This window comes from Herpailurus yagouaroundi, unplaced genomic scaffold (genome assembly GCF_014898765.1).
Source record: "Herpailurus yagouaroundi ecotype Mexico unplaced genomic scaffold, PumYag 215, whole genome shotgun sequence".
Classification (NCBI taxonomy): Eukaryota; Metazoa; Chordata; class Mammalia; order Carnivora; family Felidae; genus Herpailurus; species Herpailurus yagouaroundi.
In genome coordinates this window covers 6,719,402-6,742,338 of record NW_024412446.1, presented here as the reverse complement: position 1 = coordinate 6,742,338, position 22,937 = coordinate 6,719,402, and the positions used below count along the sequence as shown (strand labels likewise).

Below are 22,937 nucleotides of genomic sequence, written 5' to 3'. Positions count from 1 at the left end.
GCCTGCGCCCAGCCCCCGAGCCCATGAGCCCGCCCGCCGGAAGAGGGGGTGGAGCCACGCCCGCGCGGTCCTAGCGCCGGACACTCGCGCTCCCACCCACCTCGCGGGCTCGCGGCTTGCGGGGTGGGCGGCTGACCAGCCTCGCGCCCTCCAACCGCGTACGGGCTCCTCTCTCCCCTTCGGAAGGGAGATCGCGGCTCCGCTTCTCCCCAGGGGTGGGAGGCCCTGGAAACTGGATGGGGCGGAGGGCCCCGGCGGCCGGACTGGGCCGCGCCACAATGGTTCCTTCTCCCGAGTGTATAGCTCGGTCTCGGGGGCCACGTGTCGCCTAGGGGCCCGGGACTCCAGCTTGCAGGTGCTAGGCAGCCGAAGCTTGGCAACCAGATCTGGGGAGCTCGGCTGGCGCGGGGAAGCCGTGCTGGGCGCTAGGCCAGAGGAACCTCGGCCCCAGCCTCAGGCTGCGCCTACATTCCTCCCCAGGCCGGACCTCAGCCCTGCCCAGCCCTGGGGTGTCGCCACCCCCAACCCTGAAGAGACCACATTCTAGGCAGGCAGCTGATGTTTTTATTGGCGCTATTTCCCAGTCATCTGGAAAACTGGTCTGGCCCAGCCAGCAACCCTTTCTCCCAACCTGCTTTGGGGGAAAGGCTGGGGTGTGGGGTGAGAGGCAACCTTCAGCAAGGATTAGCTCCGCAGTAGACACTTTGGTACCCTTGGCAGATGCATTTCCAGTCGACAGGGGAGGAAAGAGCTCAGAAGTTGTGCTAATCCGTGCCTCAGGTTACCGAGTGGGGGGGGTAGGTGGCAAGACTCCCTGCAGGGCAGGCAAAGAAGAAGCTAGGCTGTCAGAATGGCCAGTCCAGGCAGGACTGGGCTTGCCCTGCTCCAAAGTAGAGCTGCTCTCGCAGGGGGCACCAGCGATTTATTTTCTAACTGGGCTGGGGGAAAGGGCATGATCTGGATGGAGCCACAGCCACCTCCAGCTTTTTTCTGCCGAGAGTCGGGAGACCACCCTGCTTCCCAAACTTAGGTCTGGTTGTCTGGTTTCCAGGTCGAGCCAGCCTGGTCCCTGGGGACACCAACTTAAGAAGAGAAGAGGGGTGGGGAGAGAAAAGAGAATTGTTGGGGGAATAGGGTGGGTTGAGGTTTTCACATCCAGGGCCAAAGGAGAGTGGGCGCCTCACTAGTTCTTCTACCGGGTTAGTGACCAGCCAGGGGCTGGTGGGGACGGTCTTGCTGCAGGCATCCGCACATTTCAAGAACGTTCAGAGGAGAAGCAACAGCAGGGTGGTCCAGGTCCAGAGGTGTATCTAGGTGCCTCAGGGTGGGATTGGCTCATCCGTAACCGCTGGAAGGTATGGAAACTTGCAGCGACCCAGAGGGCAGTGCCTCAGCAAGGGATACCCACCTCCGCTCCCACTCCCACACATGGCCCTGGACTCTGGACCCTGACAGGCCAGAAACAGAGGTTCAAACTAAACTGGACTGGGGGTAGGAGGAGAAAGAAGGCCTTTGGGCCCTGGGAAGCACCGGAGCAGCCCTTCAACAAGGCCCAAGACACAAACGCCCTTGCCCTCCCCAGGTAGGAAGCTGTTTTCCCCGGCAACTTCTGCTTTCATTTATCTGGGGGCTTTTAGTGGTTTGGGCTGTGACCACTGGGGATGGGCGCAGGAGCCGGGCCCAGCTGGATTCACCCTGGTGTAGATGAAGTGGGAAAAGTTAGAACAACTCACGGCGAACGGCCAGCAGAGTGTTTCCATGGCAACAGGACACAGAAGTCACTGTGTAAGGGTGCGTCTCATCCAGCTGCACTGGCCGAGGGAGTCCAGCATCCTCATCCCTTCTTCCCAGTCGACCTCGGGCCCCTTTGCCCCAAGAGTACACTTCGCCTTCTGCCAAACAGAATCCCAAGCAGGGAAGTAGGAGGAGGACACGGCTCAGCGAGCAGCTCTCCTCCCAGATTGCTGCACGGGCCCCATCACGATGTTCAGCAACCCTGAACGTGATAACCACAGACTGCCCACACCCTACCCGCCCCCACAGTGCCCACTAATCACCTGCCCCAATGGCTACAGTGAAGGCATCCCCACAGGCCACCATCGCTGTCTTGATGTTCTGCAGGCCTCGGACTTGACAAGGTGCCCGGCTGACCCGGCGGGCATTGGTGCCCAACTGCCCATGCTGATTGCTGCCAAAAGTGTAGCAGTCACCAGAGGCTGTAGGGGAGGAAAAAGGGAAGGAAGGAAAGGGATGCCTCAAGCGAGATTCCAAGGAGGCCAGGAGAGTCCACCCGTGGCCTCCCGTGCCCAGGTCCTACTCACCAGTGACGGCAGCTGAATGAGCAGTGCCCAGGTCCACACTCAGCAGGGGCTCCTGGTCCAGGGGTGCGGAACCTAGTGGTGTGAAGCTCAGGGCCTCCTCTACCTGTTGGTCGGGGGCAGGCTCCTCCCCCAGGGAGCAGTGGTCCAGGCCCAGTTTGTTGAACCTGAAGGTACAGGCAAAACCCAAGTGCAGCTGACACTCGTATAGTCTCTCCTGCTCCCAGCAATCTGGGCAAGAGCCGGTCACCAGGGCACAGATCCCACCCTGGGTTGAACCCAGCAGCACTCTCAGCGCCCCCTAGTTCTGCCCCTTGGTTGGTGGCAACGACATGTCATGTTGCCTTAGCAGCCAGGGAGGGGAAGGGGACAGGCTAGTCATCCCGGTGTACCTATTTACCTGTTACTCCCACAAGCCAGGGCTCGGCCAGGCACGGTGAGGATCATGGAGGAGTCAATGCCACATACAACCCGCTGGGCTTCCTGTCCTGGGGGTATGGATACCTGCTGGGGACAGCTGTGGGACTCCCTGGTGCCCAGTCCTAGCCGGCCTACAATAAGAAACCAGGATGGGGCTTGTTTGAGTTTTAGGGTCGGTGATGCCAGGATGAGGAGTCACAGAGAAGAGGTAACAGCGTGAGTGAAGGCTGTGCCCTCAGCCTGAAATGCCCATCCTTGGCCCCTCTGTGGTCAAAATCCTACTCCTCCTCAAGACCCCGTTCAGATGCCACCTCTGTCTCCTCCAGGAAACTCCCATGCCATTCCTTGGGTTCTCACATCTCTGGACCTTGGGAGGAGCCCTCACGCTGTCTGTCCTTTTTTTTTTTAACGTTTATTTATTTTTGAGACAGAGCATGAATGGGGGAGGGACAGGGAGAGAGGAAGACACAGAATCGGAAACAGGCTCCAGGCTCTGAGCCATCAGCCCAGAGCCCGATGCGGGGCTCGAACTCACGGAATGTGAGATCGTGACCTGAGCTGAAGTCGGACGCTTAACCGACTGAGCCACCCAGGCGCCCCTGTCTGTCCTTTGTCATAGGGAGATGTCATCCCTTCCATTAGAATGAGTCTGCCAGGAGGACAGAAACCCCATGTAGGTCTTCTCTAGTTTCAAAGCCCAGCGGGACGTTTGACCCAGAGAGGGCCACCAGAAGTATTGACTGATGAAAGAAATCTCCCCCGTTACAACATAAGCCCCTGAAGGAAGTGACTCTTATTCAACTTGTCTCTGCACCCAGCCCAGGGGGCTCACAGATGTGCAGTAAAGTTTCATAAGTCAATAAATGAGTGGAATTGAAGAGAAAAGACGGAGAACGAGTCATGGGGTAGAAGGTGGGTATGAAGGGAACAAATCATGGCCAGGGTACTGTGAGATGCAGCCAAGAGGCTAGAATTGGGTGGAGAGCTTACCACCATCTCCGCGGCCCCACGCAAATAGTTCTCGCTCTGTGGACAGGGCCAGCACGTGAGAGGCCCCACAGGCCACCTGCACCATCTCATAGCCCAGCAGCGCCTCCACAATGGTGGGCTAGAGAGGGAGGGGAAGCGAGAGAGACTGGGCAAGGGGCCTAGACTAGCTGCCTGGCCTCAGCATCCCATGTAAGGATGAAGTTGGAAGCGGCGAATTCTCACAAGACACGGCTGTCTCTTTAACTGCCCTCCCACCCCCACTGCAACCACTGGGGAAGGCCGGCCTTTCGGTACTTCCCCTGGTACTGCCTGGGACAGGTGCAGCCTGGGAGCTAGAGGGACCTAGCTGCTGGGGATCCCCTGCCCCCAACCTGGGTGTCAGCTCTCAAATATGGGCTCCATGCCATCTCCCCACTTCCTCTTCTCCAAGGTATGTGCAACACCCACCTGGCTGATGTCATTGAGGCTGCCATGGCCTAGGCACCCGTTACTGCCGCTGCCAAAGGTCATGATGATACCTCGGTCTGGAGAGTGGGGGGTGGTGAGGAACGAGAAGGGAGAGAGAGGTTGGGCTGGTTTTCCAGATAAGCCAGTCCATGGGTTGGAGGAGCAAGAAAAAGGTGAAAGAATGGGACAGGAGGTAGAAAAGGATAGGCAGAGGTGTCTCTTCTCAGATGTGTGAGTTGGGACAGTGACAGTCTCTGAGCTTTATTTACTTTTTTTTTTTTTTTTTTTTTGAAGTTTATTTATTTTTTGAGAGAAAGAGAGTGCGAGCTGGGGAGGGGCAGAGAGACAGGGAGAGAGACTCCCAAGCAGGCTCTGTGCTCTGAGCGCAGCAGCAAGGTCTGTTGCCCTGATGCAAGGCTCCATCTCCCCAGTTGTAAGCTCAAGACCTGAGCCCAGATCAACAGCCGGGCGCTTAACCAACTGAGCCACAGAGGCGCCCCTCTCCTATCTGAGCTTTCCAGATCCCTCTCCCTCTCTCTCTCTCTCTCTCTCTCTCTCTGTCTCTCTCTCTCTGAGCCTCCCTCAAATGAGTACAGTATACTGTAACTACTCGGCCAGGCCCTTGTGAGGGTAAAGGGGAGTGCGTGAGTAAAGAACCTGGTGCCAGATAGAGAGCAGAGAGCAGTATTAATTGAGCGTGCAGATTGCAAATGACAAAGCAATGAGGGAAGGTGCTCTGGGGGTGCCTTCCCATAGTCCCCTGAAGGACTCACCGGTCAGGCAGGCTGTGAAGAGGTCCCCGCAGGCCACATGTTTGATAGTCACGCCCGACTGGCCCTCCAGGAAACGGGAGACGAACTGGGGCTGCGGCTGCTCCACGGCCCCGGGCAGGAGCGCGCCCCCTCCGGCGCCTAGGGGCGGGGCCTGTCGGAGGCCAGGAGGGCGTGGGCGGCGCCCCGGCCGCCCCTGCTTGGCCCCTGCTTGCCTGGGCCCCCCTTGCCGTCCAGGGCCACCCCAGCCTGCTCACCTCCCAGAGGATAAGGCGCCCCGAGCGCGTGACGCCCGCCTTCTGCGTGCGCCCAGCTGCCACCTGGACCACCTCTGTGTTGAGCATGGGCAGCCGCAGCGGGGCGCTGAGCCCACCGCCCCACGCGTAGACCGCCGACAGCGGTGGCGGAATGGCCGGCCGTGCGGGTCCCCGGGGTATACCTGCGGGGACAGTGGATCAGGCCTATTAAACTAGTGGGAATGGCTTGGTGGCCGTGGGCACCGGCCGGGGGGCTCCGACTTACCCCTGCAGCGGGCGCCTGTGGTCCTGCTCCCTGTGCTGCCGGGGGCCATGGGTGGCCCTGGGACCAGGGACTTCTCTGCCCTGTGGGTCGGGGGTGGGGGTGGAGGTTCAAGACCTGGCCCATTCCTGGCACTCCCACACGCAGGAATGGAGGACTTGCCCCGAGCTCCCTCTGCCCCAGGCTCATTGTGCTCCCATTGGGTGCTCCCCTGGGCCCAGAGTCCCCCTCCCTCCCTGCACAGGCCTCCTCATGCGGATGCTCCCCAGGTCGGTGTGGAGGTTGAGGAGGGCACGGATGCAGAGTGGCTGTGCCATGATGTGGCTGAGCGGTGGCCGCTGTGAGGGCTCCAGGCTGAGCAGACTGAGGACGAGCTGGCGCAGCTCAGGGCTGTACCGGTCAGAGATAGGTGCAAAGGTGCCACTCATGATCTTCAGCACCAGCGCTGGCAGGTTCTATGAAAGCATCAAGTGTGAGGTTGGCCACAGCCGGAGTCATGCTCTTGGGTGGCAGCACCTCACCGCCCCAGGTCTAATGGGGTGGTCATTGCCCTGCACTCAGAGCGTTCAGTCTGAAGAGGGGACTCCCAGTGATACAGTTGCTGAACTCTGCTCTCAAGAACTCCTGATAGGGGAGCTTAGCTTCAGTTATGTCCTCAGGAACCCTAGGTTGTTGGGAGAACTCAAGCCTTGCCCTTAGGAGGGTCCCTAATCTGATGGGAAGAGCTCTGCTTTCAGGAGTCCTCAGTTTAGTGGAAAGGCCCAAGCCCTCCCTCAGGAACCCATAGCCAGAGGGAAGTCACAGCCCTGCCCTGGGCTGACCTACCGGTCTGATGAGGGAAACATAACTCAGCCAAAAGAGAAGAAATAAGAGGTGGCTGGAGCCGAGGACTTCCTGAGGAGGGACAGAGATGTCCTAGTTGTCCCCATGGGGGTGCTAACTCACCGCAGCTTCAAAAGCCCTCTTGAGACTGGCCAGTTCATAGAGGACACAGCCCAGGGCCCAGATGTCACTCTTCTGGTTGTAAGGCTTGCCCTCACACAGTTCAGGGGAGATGTAGCACGGAGTGCCCACCACCTGCAGGGCGGAAGAGGATATTATTATAGCCTGAGGGTGGGGGAGGGAAGGCTCTGTTCAAGGCCCACTGGGAGACAGCTTCTTCCCAAAGCAGGCCCAAGTGCTTCTTCCTGCAGCCAGCCAGGGCCTAAGGGGCCAAGGTCTTATGGTGGGGAGAGAGTTGGGACACAGAGTGGGCCTTGGCCATCAAAACCTCCAGCACCCTTGAGTTCCCCTCCATGCCCAGGCACCGTGTAGGCCTTGCTCTTGCTGCTAAGGATCTTGGAGATGCCGAAGTCCCCGATCTTGACAACCATGCGGTGTTTGTCAAGAAGGATGTTTTGAGTCTTAAGGTCCCGGTGCAGGATGAGATGGGTGTGCACGTGATGGAGCGCGAGCAGGATCTGCACAAAAAAGTGCAGGATGGTCTCCTCCTCCAGCAGGGAGTTACAGCGTTTTTGGATGAACTCAGCCAGGGTGCCACCTGCAGCCACAAGGAACCACTTCAGATCCAGGTCTCCCCATACCTGGGACTCTCCTTTTATGAAACTAAACCCAGAAAGGGCAAGGGCCTGCTAGCCTCACACAACTGGGATGAGAACTCTATACCTCTGACCCTCCATCAAACTCATTCTGAGGAGGGAAGCCGGCTGATCTGTGTCTGCCTGCCCCAGAGGTGAGAGGCCCTTGGAGCCAGGACAATGCAAGAAGGCTGGCCCACCTGGTGCGTATTCCATGGCAATCATGAGGGCCTTGTCCTCCAGGAAGTTCTCATAGTACTCAATGACGTTGGGGTGATTGAGTAGCTTGAGGACCTGGCACTCATTTTGGGCTGCCTGCCGCTCTTCTTTGGTCATCTGCTCCACTGGGATCTGCTTGATGATCACCAGCTTCTGGTCAGCCTTGCGCAGGCACAGGTGCACAATCCTGGGGACACAGAGTACAGGGGTGGGTACCAGCCGAGCCTCCAGCCACACATCAGGCAGGGCAGACCTGGTCACTGGATAGTACTTAAGAGAGGGGAAAGGAAACCCAGACTAAGAGATCATCTAACTAAATGCACAGAACACTGAGTTTAGGAACAGGGAGAATTGACCACAAACTCTGTGTGAGACCTTAGGCAAGTCATTTAACTTATTTGAGATTCAGTTTCACCAAAGACACAGTGAAGTTAGTCTTGATCTCCCTACGTTCCCACACACCCTGGAGTTAACTGCCTGGGTTCAAATCCTGGCTCCTCCTCTTACTACTTATCTACTCTTGCATTATATGATGTTATCATCTGAAAAACAGAATCAACTTCCCTGGGTTGCTGAGAAAATGCATGTAAGGCACTTAGCACAGCGTTTGGCACATCAAAAATGCTCAATGAGTAGAAGCCATTTACACTATTATTTTCTTCCAACTCTGGTTAGTATCCATAAAAAGCAGGATTCTTGTTCTCCTTCGCAACCATATCCCCAGAGCATAGCCCAATATTTAGCACACTGGAACTCAATAAGTATCTGCTGAATGAATGGATGATATGAATGAATGATCATCTAAGTATCAAATTTATATTTGATATATCTCTCCTCTGAGCCCCAGACTAACAAATCCAACTACCTGCCTTGCATCTCTACCTAAATGGCTTGCATGCATCCTTAATTTTAACAAAAAAATCAAAATAGAACTTTTGATTCCTGCCCCCAAAACCTTTCCTTTCTCAGTCTCTTCCATCTCAGTAAATGACACCACCACAAAGTCAGACACCCTGAAAATCATGCCAAAATCTTTCCTCCATTTCAAACAAACACATCAACAAATCCTGTTTCTACCTCCAAAATATTGTGAACTCATCCATTTCTCTCTCTGATTTCTGCTACAACCCTTGGCCAAGTCATTATTTCCTGCCTAAAATACTGCACGAGTCTTTAAAATGGTACCTTCACTTTTGTCATCCTCAAATCTAAGCTCCATACAGCAGCCCGAGTGACATTTTAAAAATGCAAATCACATCAAGACCATTCTGCTTAAACCTCTTCCCTTTACACTTCAAATACATTCAACCCCTTTATCTCCGCCCATAAGGCCATAATCTGGTCCCTGACCTCTGTGACAATCCCATTTTATACCATTCTTTCCCTTGCCCACTACATTCCAACTTCAGTCTTTTTCTCGGTTCCTTGAATACTCTGAATTCTTTCTCACATGAGGTCCTTCCCATAGACGGTTTCCTCTGTTTGAAAAGCTCTGCCTTCACCTTCGAATTACTGGTCTTCATTCCTTAAGTCTTGGCTTTAAACCACCTTGACCATCCCAAATAAGTACTCCCTGGTGTATACTATGCTCGCAGCTTGTTAGTAACTGCTTTAATATCTTGTTTATTGTATTATTTCCCTACAGTCTGTAGGCTTCGAGAGAGAAAAGGCCACGCCTATTTTGGTCTTGACAGTATACTTGGCGCCAAGAGACAGACCGGTAGAGTTGGCGCTCAGTATTCGTAGAATGAATGAATCAGGCATCAAAGAACAGAACTCTGCGGGGGCGCACAGGCTTGTTGGGGGCGTGACCTCCTTAGAGGCGGAGTCTCCCAGCAGGGACTGAGACCGGAAGTCTGGGCGGGGCTTTCCAAGTGTGCGCTCACGCCTCGGGGCGGGGCTAACCAGGCAGAGAATTCGCGGACAGAGTTCGGACTTACTTTCCCTCTCCCCGACCAGTTTCCTTCCCCAGATCCCTGGCTCACCCGAAAGCACCTCTCCCCACCACTCGGATCCGCTCGTACTTCTCCATCTCATTTCTCAGTCACATTTCCGGAACCCCTACACCCAGACACGGCGCGTGCGCGGACCCGCCCACCCTAGGGCCACGCCCCCTACGTTGCAAGATAATTGGGGGCGGAGCAAGTGAGATTGGAGTTCGTTCAGCCTTGTATCTGTTTTGTGCTGTTTAATGGGTCTTACCAGCCCCCACCCTGTTACTTTTTCAGGGTCCGAGGAATGGAGTGTTATGCCGTTTCTTGGCGCGGTTAGCGGTACGGTACCAGCCACTTCCCACACACATCTCGGCATCCGGCCCTCAAAAAGCTTCCTTAGAGCGGAGGGGTGCCCTGCACAACCGTGTGAGGGTGGAAAGCCAGGACCGACCTCTCAGCGCAGCACCTCTTTGCCCATTAGTGACGCTATTTCGAAAGGGGAGAGCAGATTCTCATTGGCACGCAAATGATGAACTACCAAAACTGTACCGAGCGTCAGCACTCTCGGTCTGTGGGGCAGGGAGCAAGGTTAGCTGAGTTTCGTGTTTGCCTAGGGAGGGACCGGGGAAACCCCGAGCTGTGCAAATTGATTCACCTAGGGTGGAGGAGACACGGTCTCCAGGCCGTCCGGACTTGTGAGCACCGCGCTCGTCAGCACTTCCAACTCCCCCCTGCACACACACAACTTTGCCTCAGGTAATCTGCCTTCAACGCTCAACTATAGGGAGAATCTCCTTGAGAGGGGGATGAAAGGGAAGTGGACCACTATCTGAAAACATCAGAGAGAGGAGGAAAGGGAGCTGTTTGGCCGATGTGGGTTCAAAGCTTCTGCCTAAACGTAGGGGGCTGGTCAGTACGACTGTCTCGAACAGGAGTGAGTTTAATTCCTGTTGTCTCCCTGTGCCGCCTCCTCTGTGTGAGCTCCATAAAAGCTCAAAGAGCGAGAGGATGATTATTAGCTAAGGGATAGCGTCCCTATTTCTGAGTGAATGAGGAATGTGAAGAAAGGAGTGTTTATGTTCTGTCCAGCCCCACCCCTCAAAAGGGTACTCAAACCTACCCAAGTGGAAGGACCACTTGAGGGTCCCCACGAGGGGCCCTCGGTCGCTGCCTCAGGCTGCTGTTGGCTGCCCTGTGACTAAGGGGAGCACAGAGGGGAAAAGCCGCTCAACCCGGGACACTCGTGCTCTCACCTAGAAACCAATCGGGCCGTGGTTGACCCAGGAGCCCCACAGGGGTTAATATGTAACCATGGAGCTATCAGGGGAGGCAGAGCAAACACCCAAACCTCTTGGTCCCCTAAGGCTTCTAGCTTTCCCTCCCTCTCGCAGCAGCTTTTCCCGAGCTCCCCCCTCCCCTCCAGCTACACCCTTCCACTCCCTTACCGCCACCCCCAGCCCCAGGTTCTCAGCAGTTCTGGCGTTAGCTCTTCGTTCCACTGGAGGCGGGAGGGGATCCCGCCCCAAGGTGGGGATAGGCTGACACCTAGTGACCGCGAGCTGCAACTGCCTCGGGCCGCTGGCCTGAAGAGTAAGGGTCACCCCAGCAGCCCCGGCAAATCCGCGGTCTTTCCTCGTCCCAGTCTCCAAGGAGCCAGGAGAAGAGAGCTGGGACTGTCTGAGGGAGGATTGTGACAGCCGCACGGCCCCGGGAGCCTAAAAGCGAGCTGGGAAGAGGGGTGGTGATAGATTAGTCGACCCTTTCCAGGCACGGAGTTGATGCGGGGCGCCATACACGCAGAAAAACTGGCCTGAAGAAGCTAGAGATCCAGTGGAAGAACAGGGTATGGGCGGAGATCATTGTCGAAGTGAGGCTCGGATCCATCTGCAGGACCAGGGCTTAAAGGACCCGGGTGTGTGACGGGCCCCGCCCCGCTCTGCCAAGATTGGAGTTGAGGGAGGAGAGAGTGTACTCTCAGTGCCCGCCCAGGAGGGGGAGCCGGTAGCCCCGGGGAAAGTAGGGACGTGGGTTAATGAGGCCAAGCGAGCGAGGCGGGGCTCCATCGGCAGTCGGGAGGCGCCAGAGAGGGGTGCCGCGGGGGTGGCGGCGCCCCCAGTAGAGCTCCTTTTCGCCCGAAGTCCGCGGGAGCCAGGCGGGGCCGGGAGACCCCGCGAAACGGCGCTCACGCCCTCGGTGCAGCCTAGGAACCGGAGGGGCGGGAGCAAGCGGCCGGGGCGGAGCGGGGCGGGGCGGGGGCAATAGGGGGCGGGGACAGAGGCCCGCGGGGAGGGCACGGGAGGAGCGCAGGGGCCTAGAGGGCTCCACGAAATCTGTGCGAGGCTGGCGGCCGGCAGCGAGGCGGCCGGGGTGGACTGGCCCGAGAGGGAGCCCCATTCCGGGAGGAGGCCGCCTCGAGGGCAGACAGACGGCAGGGAGGGCCAGCATGCCCCCACTGCTTCACCCCGCCCTGCCGCTGCTCCTGAGCGCCACGCTGACCTTCCGGGGGCTCCGGAGAGCGCTCTGCTGCCTGCCGCTGCCGGCGCACGTGCGCGCCGACCCCCTGCGCACCTGGCGCTGGCACAACCTGCTCGTCTCCTTCGCCCATTCCATCGTGTCTGGAATCTGGGCGCTGCTGTGGTGAGTAAAGGACTGGGGTTTTGAAGGTGGGTGGCTAGGGATCCCGCGTTACCCTCCGCATCCCTCTCGGGCAGGCCGAGGCCATGCAGTCTTACCTGATTTCCCTGTTTGGAAAACTCTCCAACTAGGAGCGGCAGAGGACCCAGGGGGAGGGGAAAAAAAAATCCCATCTGGGAAACGGGAGACACCTGGGTTTCAGCCAGGCCTCTCTCCTCACTGCCCAGTCAGCCAATAGCGCGAGCTCAGATCCCCGGGGACTGGGAAGGGTAATGGGGGATTAGAGGGTCCTTAGGGATGCCGAGATGTTGAGAGCCTGCTTTCTTCGCTCCCAGTATATGGCAGACCCCGGAGTTGCTGGTGGAGATTGAGACGGCATGGTCGCTTTCTGGCTACCTGCTAGTTTGCTTCTCCGCAGGTAGGTCTTGCCCAGAAAGCATTAAGTAGGTGGGGGACGGGGAAAAGCTTGTTCAGGTCTTTTCATGACCTTTTTCTCTCTCTCTGCTAGGGTATTTCATCCACGACACGGTGGACATCGTGATTAGTCATCAAGCCCGAGCTTCTTGGGAATACCTGGTTCACCACGTCATGGTAAATGAGACGCAGGGGATATGGTGTAGGCCTGGTGCTAGCAATCTAGTCTCAGCCTTGTCTGTCTGAACCTGGGAGGTAAAGACCCATCTTTTTCTTAACCCCATTTCTAACCTGTGTCCTACATCCCATTGCTGGGACAGAGGGTTGGCATTGTTTTGTGCTTTTGGCTATTTTAGGCCAGCAATCCCTGGCCTTACCTAGTATCTCAACAAACTGATGGTATCTGGGTTCCCTAACACATTCTCACCCGTGTCTTCTAGGCCATGGGTGCCTTCTTTTCAGGCATCTTTTGGAGCACTTTTGTCGGTGGGGGAGTCCTAACATTGCTGGTGGAGGTCAGCAACATATTCCTCACCTTCCGCATGATGATGAAGATCAACAATGCCCAGCACCTTCTCCTCTACCGGGTCAACAAATATGTCAATTTGGTCATGTACTTTCTCTTCCGCCTGGCCCCTCAGGCCTACCTCACGCACTACTTCTTGCGTTATTTGGGCCAGAGGACTCTGGGCACTTTTCTGCTGGGTATCCTGCTCATGCTGGACATCATGATCCTCATCTACTTTTCCCGTCTCCTCCGCTCAGACTTCTGCCCTCAGCGTGTCCCCAGCCAGCAACACAAAGACAAGTTTTTGACTGAGTGAGAGGCACAAAGCCTACAACTTGTGGCAAGAGCAAACACAGCCAAGAACAGAGCCTCACACATATATGAAAGAATTAGCCCCAAGCCTGGGGCATCCTGGGGATAACCTCTCCACCTTTCAAGTCTGCACCTACTATTGAAAATGCTAATGAAAGCACTCCTCCGAAGTCCTTGTCCTTTCTTGGGCAAGGGGTGAGGAAAGCAGACAGACCGGTTGGACATGCTGGTTGGGTGCGGGGACAAGGTGCTATGAAAGGCAGCCATCCCACACTGCCCTGAAGTGGATGCTAATGAGAATTGTGTATTGTGTACTGGTTTCATACAAAGCCTCTTCCAGGGATAAAGGGAGGGGTTCTTGTTTTTTCTCCTACCACTATGATGGTGGCAAATCGTAGTTGTCCTAGGACAGACAACCAACCCTCATCTGGGCCACAAATATTTGAGTTCCTGTTGCTAAAATGTTAACAAGCGTGGTGAGGTACTAAAGCAGAGTGTTCCAACAGGGTAAGTTGACCAAGAGTCTTGCCCAAGCCTTGTTACTGTGGTGTGTATACACCACAGTATGGCCTTCCTGAAGCCCAACCAGAAATCGACAGAGAAACATATATGTTGAAAAAATTTATATTTAGATTTAGCCAGCTGGACTCAGTTTAGATGATCCCAATCTGAAAAACAAAAGGGGAGCTTTGTTACTGGGAGACAAAATGTGAAGATTAAGCTGGAAGGTCATGATTAAAAAGCAAAAATAAGGCAAGGAAAGGGCCTATTAAGGATAGGGGTGCAGTCATTTAAGACTAAATCAGCAAGTCAGGTTTTGGTCAGTAATGGACACATCACTTGCACTTCGGGGGTGAGTTAACAGCAAAGGAAGCTTACTTTGTTGGCAACATCCAAAGCATCATAGTCAGGAGCCAGTCGAACATATGCTTTCTTTTCTCCATCGGGCCTAGGATGAAGGAAGCTTTAGTTCCCGCTGTTCTCACAGCCCCCAAACCCTCCCTTCTTCCCCTAGTCTTTATGGCACATCGGTGGTTCCTTTGTCCATGTCAGTCTTTTCCAGCATTTGCACAGGAGGCTAGGGATGCCACCAAGCCACAAATGAAATCAACTCCCTTTTACATGGAACACCATATAACATTTTAAAACTTAACTCCAAGTAATCTGACATAAATTTTCTCTTACTCTAGGGCCTGTCTGTCTAGAGGTATAGAGATCAAGAAAATGAACACTAACTCCACACATCAAGTCCTAGAGGCAGGAGAACTAATGTGTCCTCTAAAGTCTGTATAGATACAAAGGACTAACTACAGTAGAAATCACTCATTTCTCAAGGCTTGCAAGCTGTGAAACCTACTGACTCCATGCAGATTTCTTGGCTCACCTGATCAGAGTGTTGACCTTGGCCACATCAATGTCATAGAGTTTCTTCACGGCCTGTTTGATCTGGTGCTTGTTGGCCTTGACATCCACAATGAACACAAGAGTGTTGTTGTCTTCTATTTTCTTCATGGCCGACTCTGTAGTCAGGGGGAACTTGATGATGGCATAGTGGTCAAGCCTGGGGAAGAGGCAAAATGGGGTCATCTGGCCTGGGTCCAATAAAAGGATTAGGTCTCTTTTAGATCTCAAAGCCAGAAGAGCCCAGGTGCATCAGACAATAAAGTAGCAATCATTTTTGTCAGACTTTGGTCGCTAAACAGTGTCATCATCTGCACCCTGTAACTTAGGGACCTGGAACCTCAGCCTGGGGGACAGAACCCTGTACTCTTCTGCTTGAAGGACTTTCACCCTTTAAGTGATTAAAGAATCAGCTCTGAGTTCCAAACCCCTCCATTATTTATTTGACCTCAACATTTTGGAGGGCAAACTTCTGGAAGAAACTTGACACTTCTGAGGTTACACAACTTACCCCTAGAGCACAAAGCTGGACTATGGGATCTTAAAACCCAGGCTAGAGTTCCAAAGAATGTTGGTGCTTCATCAGGAGATTAGCCAGACATTTCTGCTCCCTCTGGTTGGTGAAAACTGGCTTGAGGGCCATCAACTGAGAGCAACCCTTATTTACAGCCTAAGTTAAAACTACAGTGGCTTGAACACACCTACAACACAGCTTTCCCCCTGAAATTCAGAGAAACAAGTCTCCATTCACCTGGACACCTGCTTCCTGTTTTAAAGCTAGACATCAGGTCTCAACCTCTCCTCACACTAACTCCTAGGTCCAAATGGGGCAGAACCCACTCCTGCCTTTTTCTTAGGAAAGCAGTGGGAGGTAGCAATTACTACTGGTGTTTTAATCTGTGGCCCTTAAGGTCAGTTATTACCAGTAGTGTGGCAAATACTCAAAAACTCCAACCCTCCCCTCCCCCCAACTATTCCTTGAGTTTAACGAGTTGAGAGTAAATGAGAAGCTTCTATACACCGCTGCAGGCCTTCTCTGACTAATACAGATTATTAAATATCCTTAACCTAGAATCATCCCACACTGTCACCATCAAGGACTGTCCCCTACAGTAATAGGGAACTCCAAAACAAAAGCATGTATCAAAGTCCTACTATATACTCCAAGAAAGCAGACTTTAAAACCCTGACCATATGTGAAGCAATAATTAACCTAATAACCAGAAGTCACTGAGTTGTCTTAATGCCTGCCAATGTTGTCAAAATGCCTCCTCTTGTCCTTAAATAGGGCATTAACAATCTCTTCACACTATTAAGAGACGCACACTAGGTACCAACAGATATTTGACAAGGCGTGCTGTAGGTCTGGTAAATTTCCAAATTACGAATGGAGGATACCCAAGATCTTTTCATGGGAGAGGGGCAGTACTGACTTGTTTCTCCTGGGGGCGCTCTTTCGAGGATATTTGGGCTGTCTTCGGAGACGCAGGGTCTTGGGCCGTCGGAATGTAGGTGACGTACGGATCTTCTTTTTTTTATGACTGTGGACGCCTTTCAGCACTGCTTTCTTGGCCTTCAAAGCCTTTGCTTTGGCTTCGGCTTTGGGAGGGGCAGGGGCTAAAATAAAGAATATGAAGGCACGGGATTCAGAAACCATTCACTTCCGTCCTCAAGACCCCTAGCGGGCGCTCCAAGGCACACGTGCATCAGCGGTTCCTTTGAAGACATCACAAGTCTCAGGAGGTTACAATTTTTCCATCATATGCACGGTACTGGGGCGAACTTGGAATAACTCCAGCGATACGACGAAAAAAAAAAAAAAAAAAACACCTAGCAATGATCGAATGCTTGATACTTGACAACATATACTCTAATAGTTTTAACTGTTCATAGCCCCGTCTAACACGTGGAAAAAAGGAAAATTAGGTGCGGACAACAACTCAGGTCTGGAGACATGAAACTCCGGCCTATGGATGCGTGTAGTTCCCCAAAGCCAACAGTCTGGCAGCCCCGACAGGTGGTGGCGGCCGGACTTGCCTCCCCAAACCCTGTCACGGAGCTCAGCCCATGCGGCTGGGCCCACGCGCGCCGTAGAGTGGCAGAATGCTAGAAGTAGCTCCGGAGCAGACACCCCAAGAACTAGCTCAGCCTCCATCCTCCCAGTTTGTTCACTCTGCGGGAATCCCAGGCCAACTAGCTGCGGTACCCCCAGCCCCAGCACAGACCTTCCTTCTTCGCCTTCGGCGCCATCTTCGTGAAAGGGATTTCCGAGGCTTGTTTCCAGGGGCTTATAGAGCCAAGTCTCACGGAAGAATCGCGATACTTTTCATTTAAAGCTCATTGGATAATCTATGGCGCGGAGACCGCCGGGAATGGTAGTTAGGTTTAGTTTCCTCCCCAGAGTGATTAAGCATGCTCCACCTCTTCCCTCGAAAGACACTATAGCTTCTTGGGAGTTGTAGTGTTTTGGAGACACGTGTTTATTTGCTGCTGCGGGTGGATGGTGGATGGTGCAGCCAGCTGCCGCTTGCGTTTGGTCCTGAGCGCTTTCCATCTTGAGGAAAGAGGATCGTGGTTGCAGGAGACAGTAACACTGAAAACTGAAGTGAATATAATTAGGTTGATTTGGAGAGTAAAGCGAAGTTCTAGAACGTTAGAGCAGAATTTGGTTCAAGTCCTTCAAACAATATCTGTAGAAATTTGGGTCCAGAGAGGGGATGTAGTTTATCAATAACAGTGATTTGGTGTTAGAAAAAGTCAAGGGGAGCCTAGGTGGCTGCCGGTTAAGCGTGGGACTCTTGATTTTGGCTCAGGTCATGATCTCACGGTTGGGGGGTTGGAGCCCCACATTGACAGTTCGGAGCCCGCTTGGGATTTTCTCTCTGCCTCGCCCCCATGTTTGCGCTCTCGCGGGCTCTCTTTCTGTCTCAAAATAAATAAGTAAACATTTTTTAAAAATTAAAAAAGAAAGAAAGAAAGAAAGAAAAGTTTGAGTCAGGCAGAGGGGAAGAGGAAAGTATCCGAGGAGGTAGAAGGTGGCCACATCTGCCCCTCTTTACCTGTGACAGTCAGATTTTGTGTGTTTTCCCAATAATACTCTTGAAACTCTACCAATATTCCAAACACCCAGTGTACAGATTTCTCCAGGATTTGCTAATTCTTGTGAATAATTTCATTTACAGTCCCCTCCCTTTAAGTAGTCCTCCCATCCTTGCTTCAGTCATGTTTGCATCCTCAAAATCAGTTCCTGACACAGAGCAAGTTTTAGTAAAGCTCAGGTTTGCTTCTGTGAGGGTCTGTGTCTATCCCACCTCCACCCTGACCTTTCTTTCTTCCTCCTCTCCTCTTTGGAGCCAGGGCTCCCCCTTTGACAGTGAGAATTATTGTGTGCCACACCCCTCTTTTATCCTGCAGAACTGCAGAATGGAAAAGTTGTCCTTGAGGGTTGGTTCCAATGGGACCAGAGAGAACGCCTATACCAGAGCAGAGGCCCCATGTCCCAAAGCGGTGACCTACCCAAAGGGCAGAGTTTCAGGTCTACCTACCCCTTCTTTATCTTCCATCCAGGCGTGGTCTTCAGCCTCCCCACCCGTCAATCTACACCGCTTTAAAGGAAAAGACACCAGACTTCAGACGTCTCTTTTCTCGGTGAGCATCCCATTCCGACCCTGGCATCCCCTGTGTGCTTCCCCCCACCCTATCCTATCCCAGGGCAGAAGGGCGAGCGAGGGCAGACTCTATGAGTCACGTCCTGGGCCTGGAGTTGAGGAGGGAAGCGCCGCCTCTCCTCGGGCCCCTTCTCTCCTCCTTTCCCCTCCCCGCGGGTTCCTGGCCTGCCTAGCCAGATACTGCGCAGCAATCACGGTTCTCCATCACCAGTTTGCCTGGGTAAGGGTCCCCTTGAAGCCGCAGCCCGGCACAGAGTTGCAAGGGAGAGCAACCTGGGAGACCTCGATCTGGACAGGTTCCAGCCTGCGTGGAGGCGGTCCCGGTGCCCGTGGGGCATCTGGAAGGGTAGCCTGAGCTGGGACAGCGTAATGGGGAGGAGAGGAGGGGAGGTTGGGACAGCCCGCGAGGCCGGGAGCTGCCGGGAGAGGGGCGGGGGGCGGCCCTTCTCCAGGAATTTCCGGGGATCATGTTACAGCGCTCGCGGAGGGAGAGCTGAGTGGGACGCCAGGTCCTGCTGCGGTCTGGGACCCAGGCCCCCTCTTCCAGCAGCCCGCGGGCCTTGCAGCGCCATCCCTGAGCACACTGACCCCGTGCGGCGGGGCCGCTCCGCGCCCCCAGGCAGCTCTGTTATGGTAGGGCCGCCTGAACCCCGAGTTGTCGTCGGGTCACCGCGGCCCCGAGTCATTGTAGGAACTATCCGACCCCGAATTATTGTGGGGTCTGCGCGGGCCCGGCCCCCTCCGGACGGGACTTCCCGCCCCCATTTGGCGGCGGAGGAGTCTCCCCGCCCCCGAGTCATCCTCGGGACCCCCCGGGCCCGGGTGATTGTGGGTTCGCCCCGGCCTCGGATGATTGTTTCATCCCCGTGGCCCGCTGTGGTCGTAGCGTCTCCGAGGCCGCGAGCTCCTGGAGGCTCCCCGTGGCCCAGAGTTATAGTCGGGACACCTCGGTCGCGGGTGATTGTCGGGTCTCCACGGGCCCGGGTCGCTGGGGCGGATCAGGCTCCAGTGCCTTCTCGGGGCTCCCCGCAAGGCCGTAGGCGAGATGAACATTCTGGCGCCGGTGCGGAGGGACCGCGTCCTGGCGGAGCTGCCCCAGGTAGGCTCCAGGGCCGCGTCGGGCTTCTGGCTGCGGTGGGGTGTGGGCGGGGGGAGGCGGCACCAGATCAGTTAGAGGCTTGGGCCCAGCCCTGCCACCCGGCTAGGTCGGCTGCTTCTGGGTGGTCCCCTACCCCCGCCCAGCGCAGCTTGGCTGCGGGACATGGGCCAGGAGTGGGTGAGTCCCATCGTCTTCGATTCGTCTCAGTGCCTGAGGAAGGAGGCCGCTTTGCACGTGCACAGAGACTTCAACCCCCGCGTCACCTGCGCCTGCCAGGAGCACCGGACAGGCACCGTGGGGTGAGTTAGACACCCTTAACCAAGAAAGGAAGGCTCAGGAAACCCTGTAGTCAAAGCTAGGGTGCACAAGCACCCCTGGGGCTCCATTTCAGCTTCTCCCAGCTATATATGGTTATTCCCCCTTTTTATATCCATGTGTTCTCCCTTTTCTTCCCAGCAAGCTTGTGTTGAGTCCTATGAAATGGGGTGGGGTAGAAAGGTGGTAGTTCACTTCCTGAAACAGAAGGTGTGCAAGGGGGAGGTGCGGGGCTGGCATGGTCACGAGCTCAGCTTCCCACATACCACACATTTGAGCCCTAGGGCAGGGGGATGTGCCTGGAGGGATGTGTCCCGTTATGGGTAAAAGAAGGTAATACTAATAACACTTGCCAACCATTAACTGAGCATTTACTATGTGCCCGGGCAGTGTGTTGGTTACTGTTATTGTATTTTATTAAATGGAAAACACCATCACTTTTAAGCTGTATCCTGATTTCAGAGATGTTATCAAATGTATGTGTGGAGGCTGAAGGGGAGGTATGTCTCAGAATATAGGGCATTGATCTTATTTCAATTGTCACAACAACCCAATAGAATATATACTAAATCTTTACCTAACACATGTTGAAACTGAGGCTCAGAGAGGCCAAGTAACTTGTCCAAAGTCACACAGCTAGTAAATGTAAGAACTGGGATTCCAATTCATGTTTCTTTGATGCTGAAGCAGAAAACACTCCTCCCCAGCAAGTGTGTCCAGGCAAGCTGCCTGGGAGGCCCCGTGCCTATGGTAACCTCAGCCTGGGTGCTGCTAACGTTATAGATCTAGTACGGAACATTGAGACTCTCTAGGTTGCAAGAGTTAGTGCTCATTCCTCCTGCCCACCTTTGTGTCCTGCAGATTTAAGATCTCCAAAGTCATTGTGGTGGGGGACCTGTCCGTAGGGAAGACTTGTCTCATTAATAGGTAAGAAGGCACCTCTAGTTGGGCTGGTTTGGGCCGGGCAGGGTTCAGCCAGACCTAGCCAGGTGGACTGGGCTCAGGGCCAGAGCATCTGGTACTCCTGCAGGTTCTGCAAAGATACTTTTGATAAGAATTACAAGGCCACCATTGGAGTGGACTTTGAGATGGAACGATTTGAGGTGTTGGGCGTCCCCTTCAGTCTGCAGCTGTGAGTGCTTTCTCCATACCTTCCAGCCATTCCTTCCCCCAGCACCTATACCCCGCCTCACAGGCCCCTCCCACATACCCGTGTTTTACCCCCTGCTTCCTCCCAGCTGGGATACTGCTGGACAGGAGAGGTTCAAATGCATTGCATCAACCTATTACCGAGGGGCTCAAGGTAAGGGCGGGGGTGAGATGGGGCAGGTGGGTGTTCCTGGCCTCCAATCTAAGACTTGGGGGGATTTGGGAAATGAGCCAGTAATGTCAGCTGTTTTTGCCACTTTTCCAGCCATCATCATCGTCTTCAACCTGAATGATGTGGCCTCCCTGGAACACACCAAGTATGTAGGGATGCTGCACTGTAATGGGGGATTTGGGAAGAGGGGGTTCAGAAAAGAGGGGTGGTCAGGTATATCGGTAGTGAAGAAGAATGCATCGGGGACCAGAGAGAGGGTAATGGGCATATGAGTGACAGCAGGAGGAGCCTGTCCAGCTCACTCATCCTTGATTGTCTACCCTCTATGGCAGGCAGTGGCTAGCTGATGCACTCAAGGAGAACGACCCTTCCAGTGTGCTTCTCTTCCTCGTGGGTTCCAAGAAGGACTTGAGTGTAAGTGTGCCAGTCAGGGGGTACTTCCATTTTGGTGAGGGGCTCCTCCCCAACCCTTGCCGTCTGACTCTGCCCTTCTGTCAGACTCCTGCTCAGTATATGCTGATGGAGAAAGACGCACTCAAGGTGGCCCAAGAGATGAAGGCTGAGTACTGGGCGGTCTCATCTCTCACTGGTGAGTCAGCGGCTTCAGGTCTTTTGAAATGGCACTCCCGCCTACCTGGCCTCTCATTCCTCTACCTTCAGCTGTGCCCAATGACCCCAGGCTTGGAACTGCCCCTAAGCACCCATTTGCTCCACGTGTCAGGTGAAAATGTCCGGGAATTCTTCTTCCGTGTGGCGGCACTGACCTTTGAGGCCAACGTGCTGGCTGAGCTGGAGAAATCGGGGGCCCGGCGCATTGGGGACGTTGTCCGTGAGTGCCTACCTGGATGAGGGTGGCAGAGAGCACGGGGAACCTCTCATCCCTGCCTCACATATTTCCCACCCTTCTTCAGGCATCAACAGTGATGACAGCAACCTTTACCTAACTGCCAACAAGAAGAAGCCCACGTGCTGCCCGTGAGCGGTAAGGAGACGGTCGAGAGACTGGCCAGCCCTGGGGCACTGTGCCACCTTGATTGTCCTAGAGCTCGACCCTGGACATTTGCACTGATTGTTTTTCCAGACCAAAGAGCTGCCCCTTCGTGGCAGTACCCCTGGAGGGGTAGCAGGGACCATGCTAGTCACTTCCTGCCCCAGACACCATGCCAAAGACTAGATGTCCTCCCTCCCCAGGGGCTCTCCGGGCTGCCCAGCAGTGGGGAGGTAGTCCCTGCTGCTTTTGCTTAGCCTGCTGGACCCCTTGAGTATGAGGATGCTTAATGATCCAAGCCTTACACTGTGCCTTATGCATTAAAATCTCTGTTATTAGCAGTTTGGGGACTGGAGTCCTTTGTTGGGGATGAGGGATGTGGAATGGGCAGAACTGTATGACTGTCTTGGGACTGGAGCTTCCTGTGGGATTCTGGCCATACCTGACCCCTGGGCAGGGCTCAGAAAGGCTGGGAGCTCAGGAACCAGATTTGGAGGGCTATCCTGGACTCTCAGTGTTTGGTTTTGAGAGCTCTTTCCTTTGGTTCCTTATCCCCACCTGAGTCCTCCTACTTGGTGCTTGTTCCCAGATTTCTTCCATTGGATACTTTCTTCTTTTTTTTCCATCCTCTTCCTACCTTCCCTTCCTACTTCTCTGGGGGCGCCTGGGTGGCTCAGTTGGTTAAATGTCCTACTTGTGCTCAGGTCATGATCTCATGGTTCGAGCCCCACATTGCACTCTCAACTGTCAGCGTGGAGCCTGCTTAGGATCCTCTGTTCCCCCCCCCCCAAAATAAACATTAAGAAAATACAATAAAATAAAAAATATTTCCCTGAGGGGAACACAGTAAGGAGTGACTGAGTTTTGCATGCTCTTTGGGTTGACCAGAAGGCCCAGAGTGGGTATGGGCTTGGCTTTTACCCAGAAGATGTGTTATCTAACAACTAACTATATTAATGATATAAACATAAATGTATGAGTAGTATCATTTTAAATTATTATTATTATTATTATTATTATTATTATTATTTTATTGTTTATTTTTGAGAGAGAGACAGAGCAATAGAGTGGGAGAGGGGCAGA

General features: G+C 54.2%; 4 protein-coding genes, 1 long non-coding RNA gene and 3 other non-coding genes across 18 annotated transcripts; 3 read left to right on the top strand and 5 right to left on the bottom strand.

The window, feature by feature from the left end:
• Positions 1-546: 546 nt before the first annotated feature.
• Positions 547-9,357, bottom strand: NEK8 (NIMA related kinase 8). Of its 7 annotated transcripts, XR_005784672.1 has the most exons (16): positions 9,246-9,355; positions 7,242-7,447; positions 6,772-7,004; positions 6,410-6,541; positions 5,711-5,919; positions 5,468-5,547; positions 5,203-5,384; positions 4,949-5,099; positions 4,176-4,348; positions 3,729-3,846; positions 2,719-2,869; positions 2,322-2,485; positions 2,058-2,216; positions 1,734-1,892; positions 1,197-1,348; positions 547-814 (listed from the first exon to the last, which is right to left on the bottom strand). XR_005784672.1 is itself a non-coding variant. In XM_040455364.1 (15 exons), the coding sequence occupies exons 1-15, from the start codon at positions 9,290-9,292 to the stop codon at positions 777-779; spliced, it is 2,139 nt and encodes a 712-aa protein (XP_040311298.1). In that variant the 5' UTR covers positions 9,293-9,357; the 3' UTR covers positions 547-776. The 7 variants fall into 7 exon arrangements, 6 of the variants coding, with proteins under 6 accessions (XP_040311298.1, XP_040311295.1, XP_040311297.1 ...); XM_040455364.1 differs by lacking the exon at positions 1,197-1,348 and having other exon boundaries at positions 2,719-2,806; positions 9,246-9,357; XM_040455361.1 differs by lacking the exon at positions 1,197-1,348 and having other exon boundaries at positions 9,246-9,356.
• LOC121017222 (uncharacterized) lies at positions 8,903-11,018 on the top strand. Of its 2 annotated transcripts, none has more exons than XR_005784674.1 (2): positions 8,903-8,980; positions 9,854-11,018. It is a non-coding gene; the product is annotated as an uncharacterized LOC121017222 (long non-coding RNA). The 2 variants fall into 2 exon arrangements; XR_005784673.1 differs by lacking the exon at positions 8,903-8,980 and adding an exon at positions 9,426-9,533.
• A 463-nt stretch (positions 11,019-11,481) lies between these two features.
• TLCD1 (TLC domain containing 1) lies at positions 11,482-13,409 on the top strand. Its single transcript, XM_040455359.1, has 4 exons — positions 11,482-11,831; positions 12,164-12,246; positions 12,337-12,419; positions 12,683-13,409. The coding sequence occupies exons 1-4, from the start codon at positions 11,638-11,640 to the stop codon at positions 13,064-13,066; spliced, it is 744 nt and encodes a 247-aa protein (XP_040311293.1). The 5' UTR covers positions 11,482-11,637; the 3' UTR covers positions 13,067-13,409.
• A 261-nt stretch (positions 13,410-13,670) lies between these two features.
• Positions 13,671-16,816, bottom strand: RPL23A (ribosomal protein L23a). Its single transcript, XM_040455360.1, has 5 exons — positions 16,689-16,816; positions 15,897-16,080; positions 14,447-14,623; positions 13,942-14,011; positions 13,671-13,730 (listed from the first exon to the last, which is right to left on the bottom strand). Exons 1-5 carry the CDS (start codon positions 16,711-16,713, stop codon positions 13,716-13,718), a joined length of 471 nt encoding a protein of 156 aa, XP_040311294.1. The 5' UTR covers positions 16,714-16,816; the 3' UTR covers positions 13,671-13,715.
• Positions 14,086-14,134, bottom strand: LOC121017403 (small nucleolar RNA SNORD42). Its single transcript, XR_005784746.1, has one exon. It is a non-coding gene; the product is annotated as a small nucleolar RNA SNORD42 (small nucleolar RNA).
• Positions 14,710-14,781, bottom strand: LOC121017405 (small nucleolar RNA Z17). Its single transcript, XR_005784747.1, has one exon. It is a non-coding gene; the product is annotated as a small nucleolar RNA Z17 (small nucleolar RNA).
• Positions 16,165-16,231, bottom strand: LOC121017402 (small nucleolar RNA SNORD42). Its single transcript, XR_005784745.1, has one exon. It is a non-coding gene; the product is annotated as a small nucleolar RNA SNORD42 (small nucleolar RNA).
• Positions 16,817-18,245: 1,429 nt separating the features above from the next.
• On the top strand, positions 18,246-22,195 carry RAB34 (RAB34, member RAS oncogene family). Of its 4 annotated transcripts, XM_040455357.1 has the most exons (12): positions 18,248-18,351; positions 19,018-19,230; positions 19,438-19,529; positions 20,407-20,472; positions 20,576-20,677; positions 20,784-20,848; positions 20,960-21,011; positions 21,199-21,280; positions 21,365-21,455; positions 21,588-21,695; positions 21,778-21,848; positions 21,948-22,195. In XM_040455357.1, exons 2-11 carry the CDS (start codon positions 19,177-19,179, stop codon positions 21,843-21,845), a joined length of 780 nt encoding a protein of 259 aa, XP_040311291.1. In that variant the 5' UTR covers positions 18,248-18,351; positions 19,018-19,176; the 3' UTR covers positions 21,846-21,848; positions 21,948-22,195. The 4 variants fall into 4 exon arrangements, with proteins under 4 accessions (XP_040311292.1, XP_040311291.1, XP_040311289.1 ...); XM_040455355.1 differs by having other exon boundaries at positions 18,249-18,351; positions 21,778-22,195; XM_040455356.1 differs by having other exon boundaries at positions 18,299-18,351; positions 19,165-19,230; positions 21,778-22,195.
• Positions 22,196-22,937: the final 742 nt, after the last annotated feature.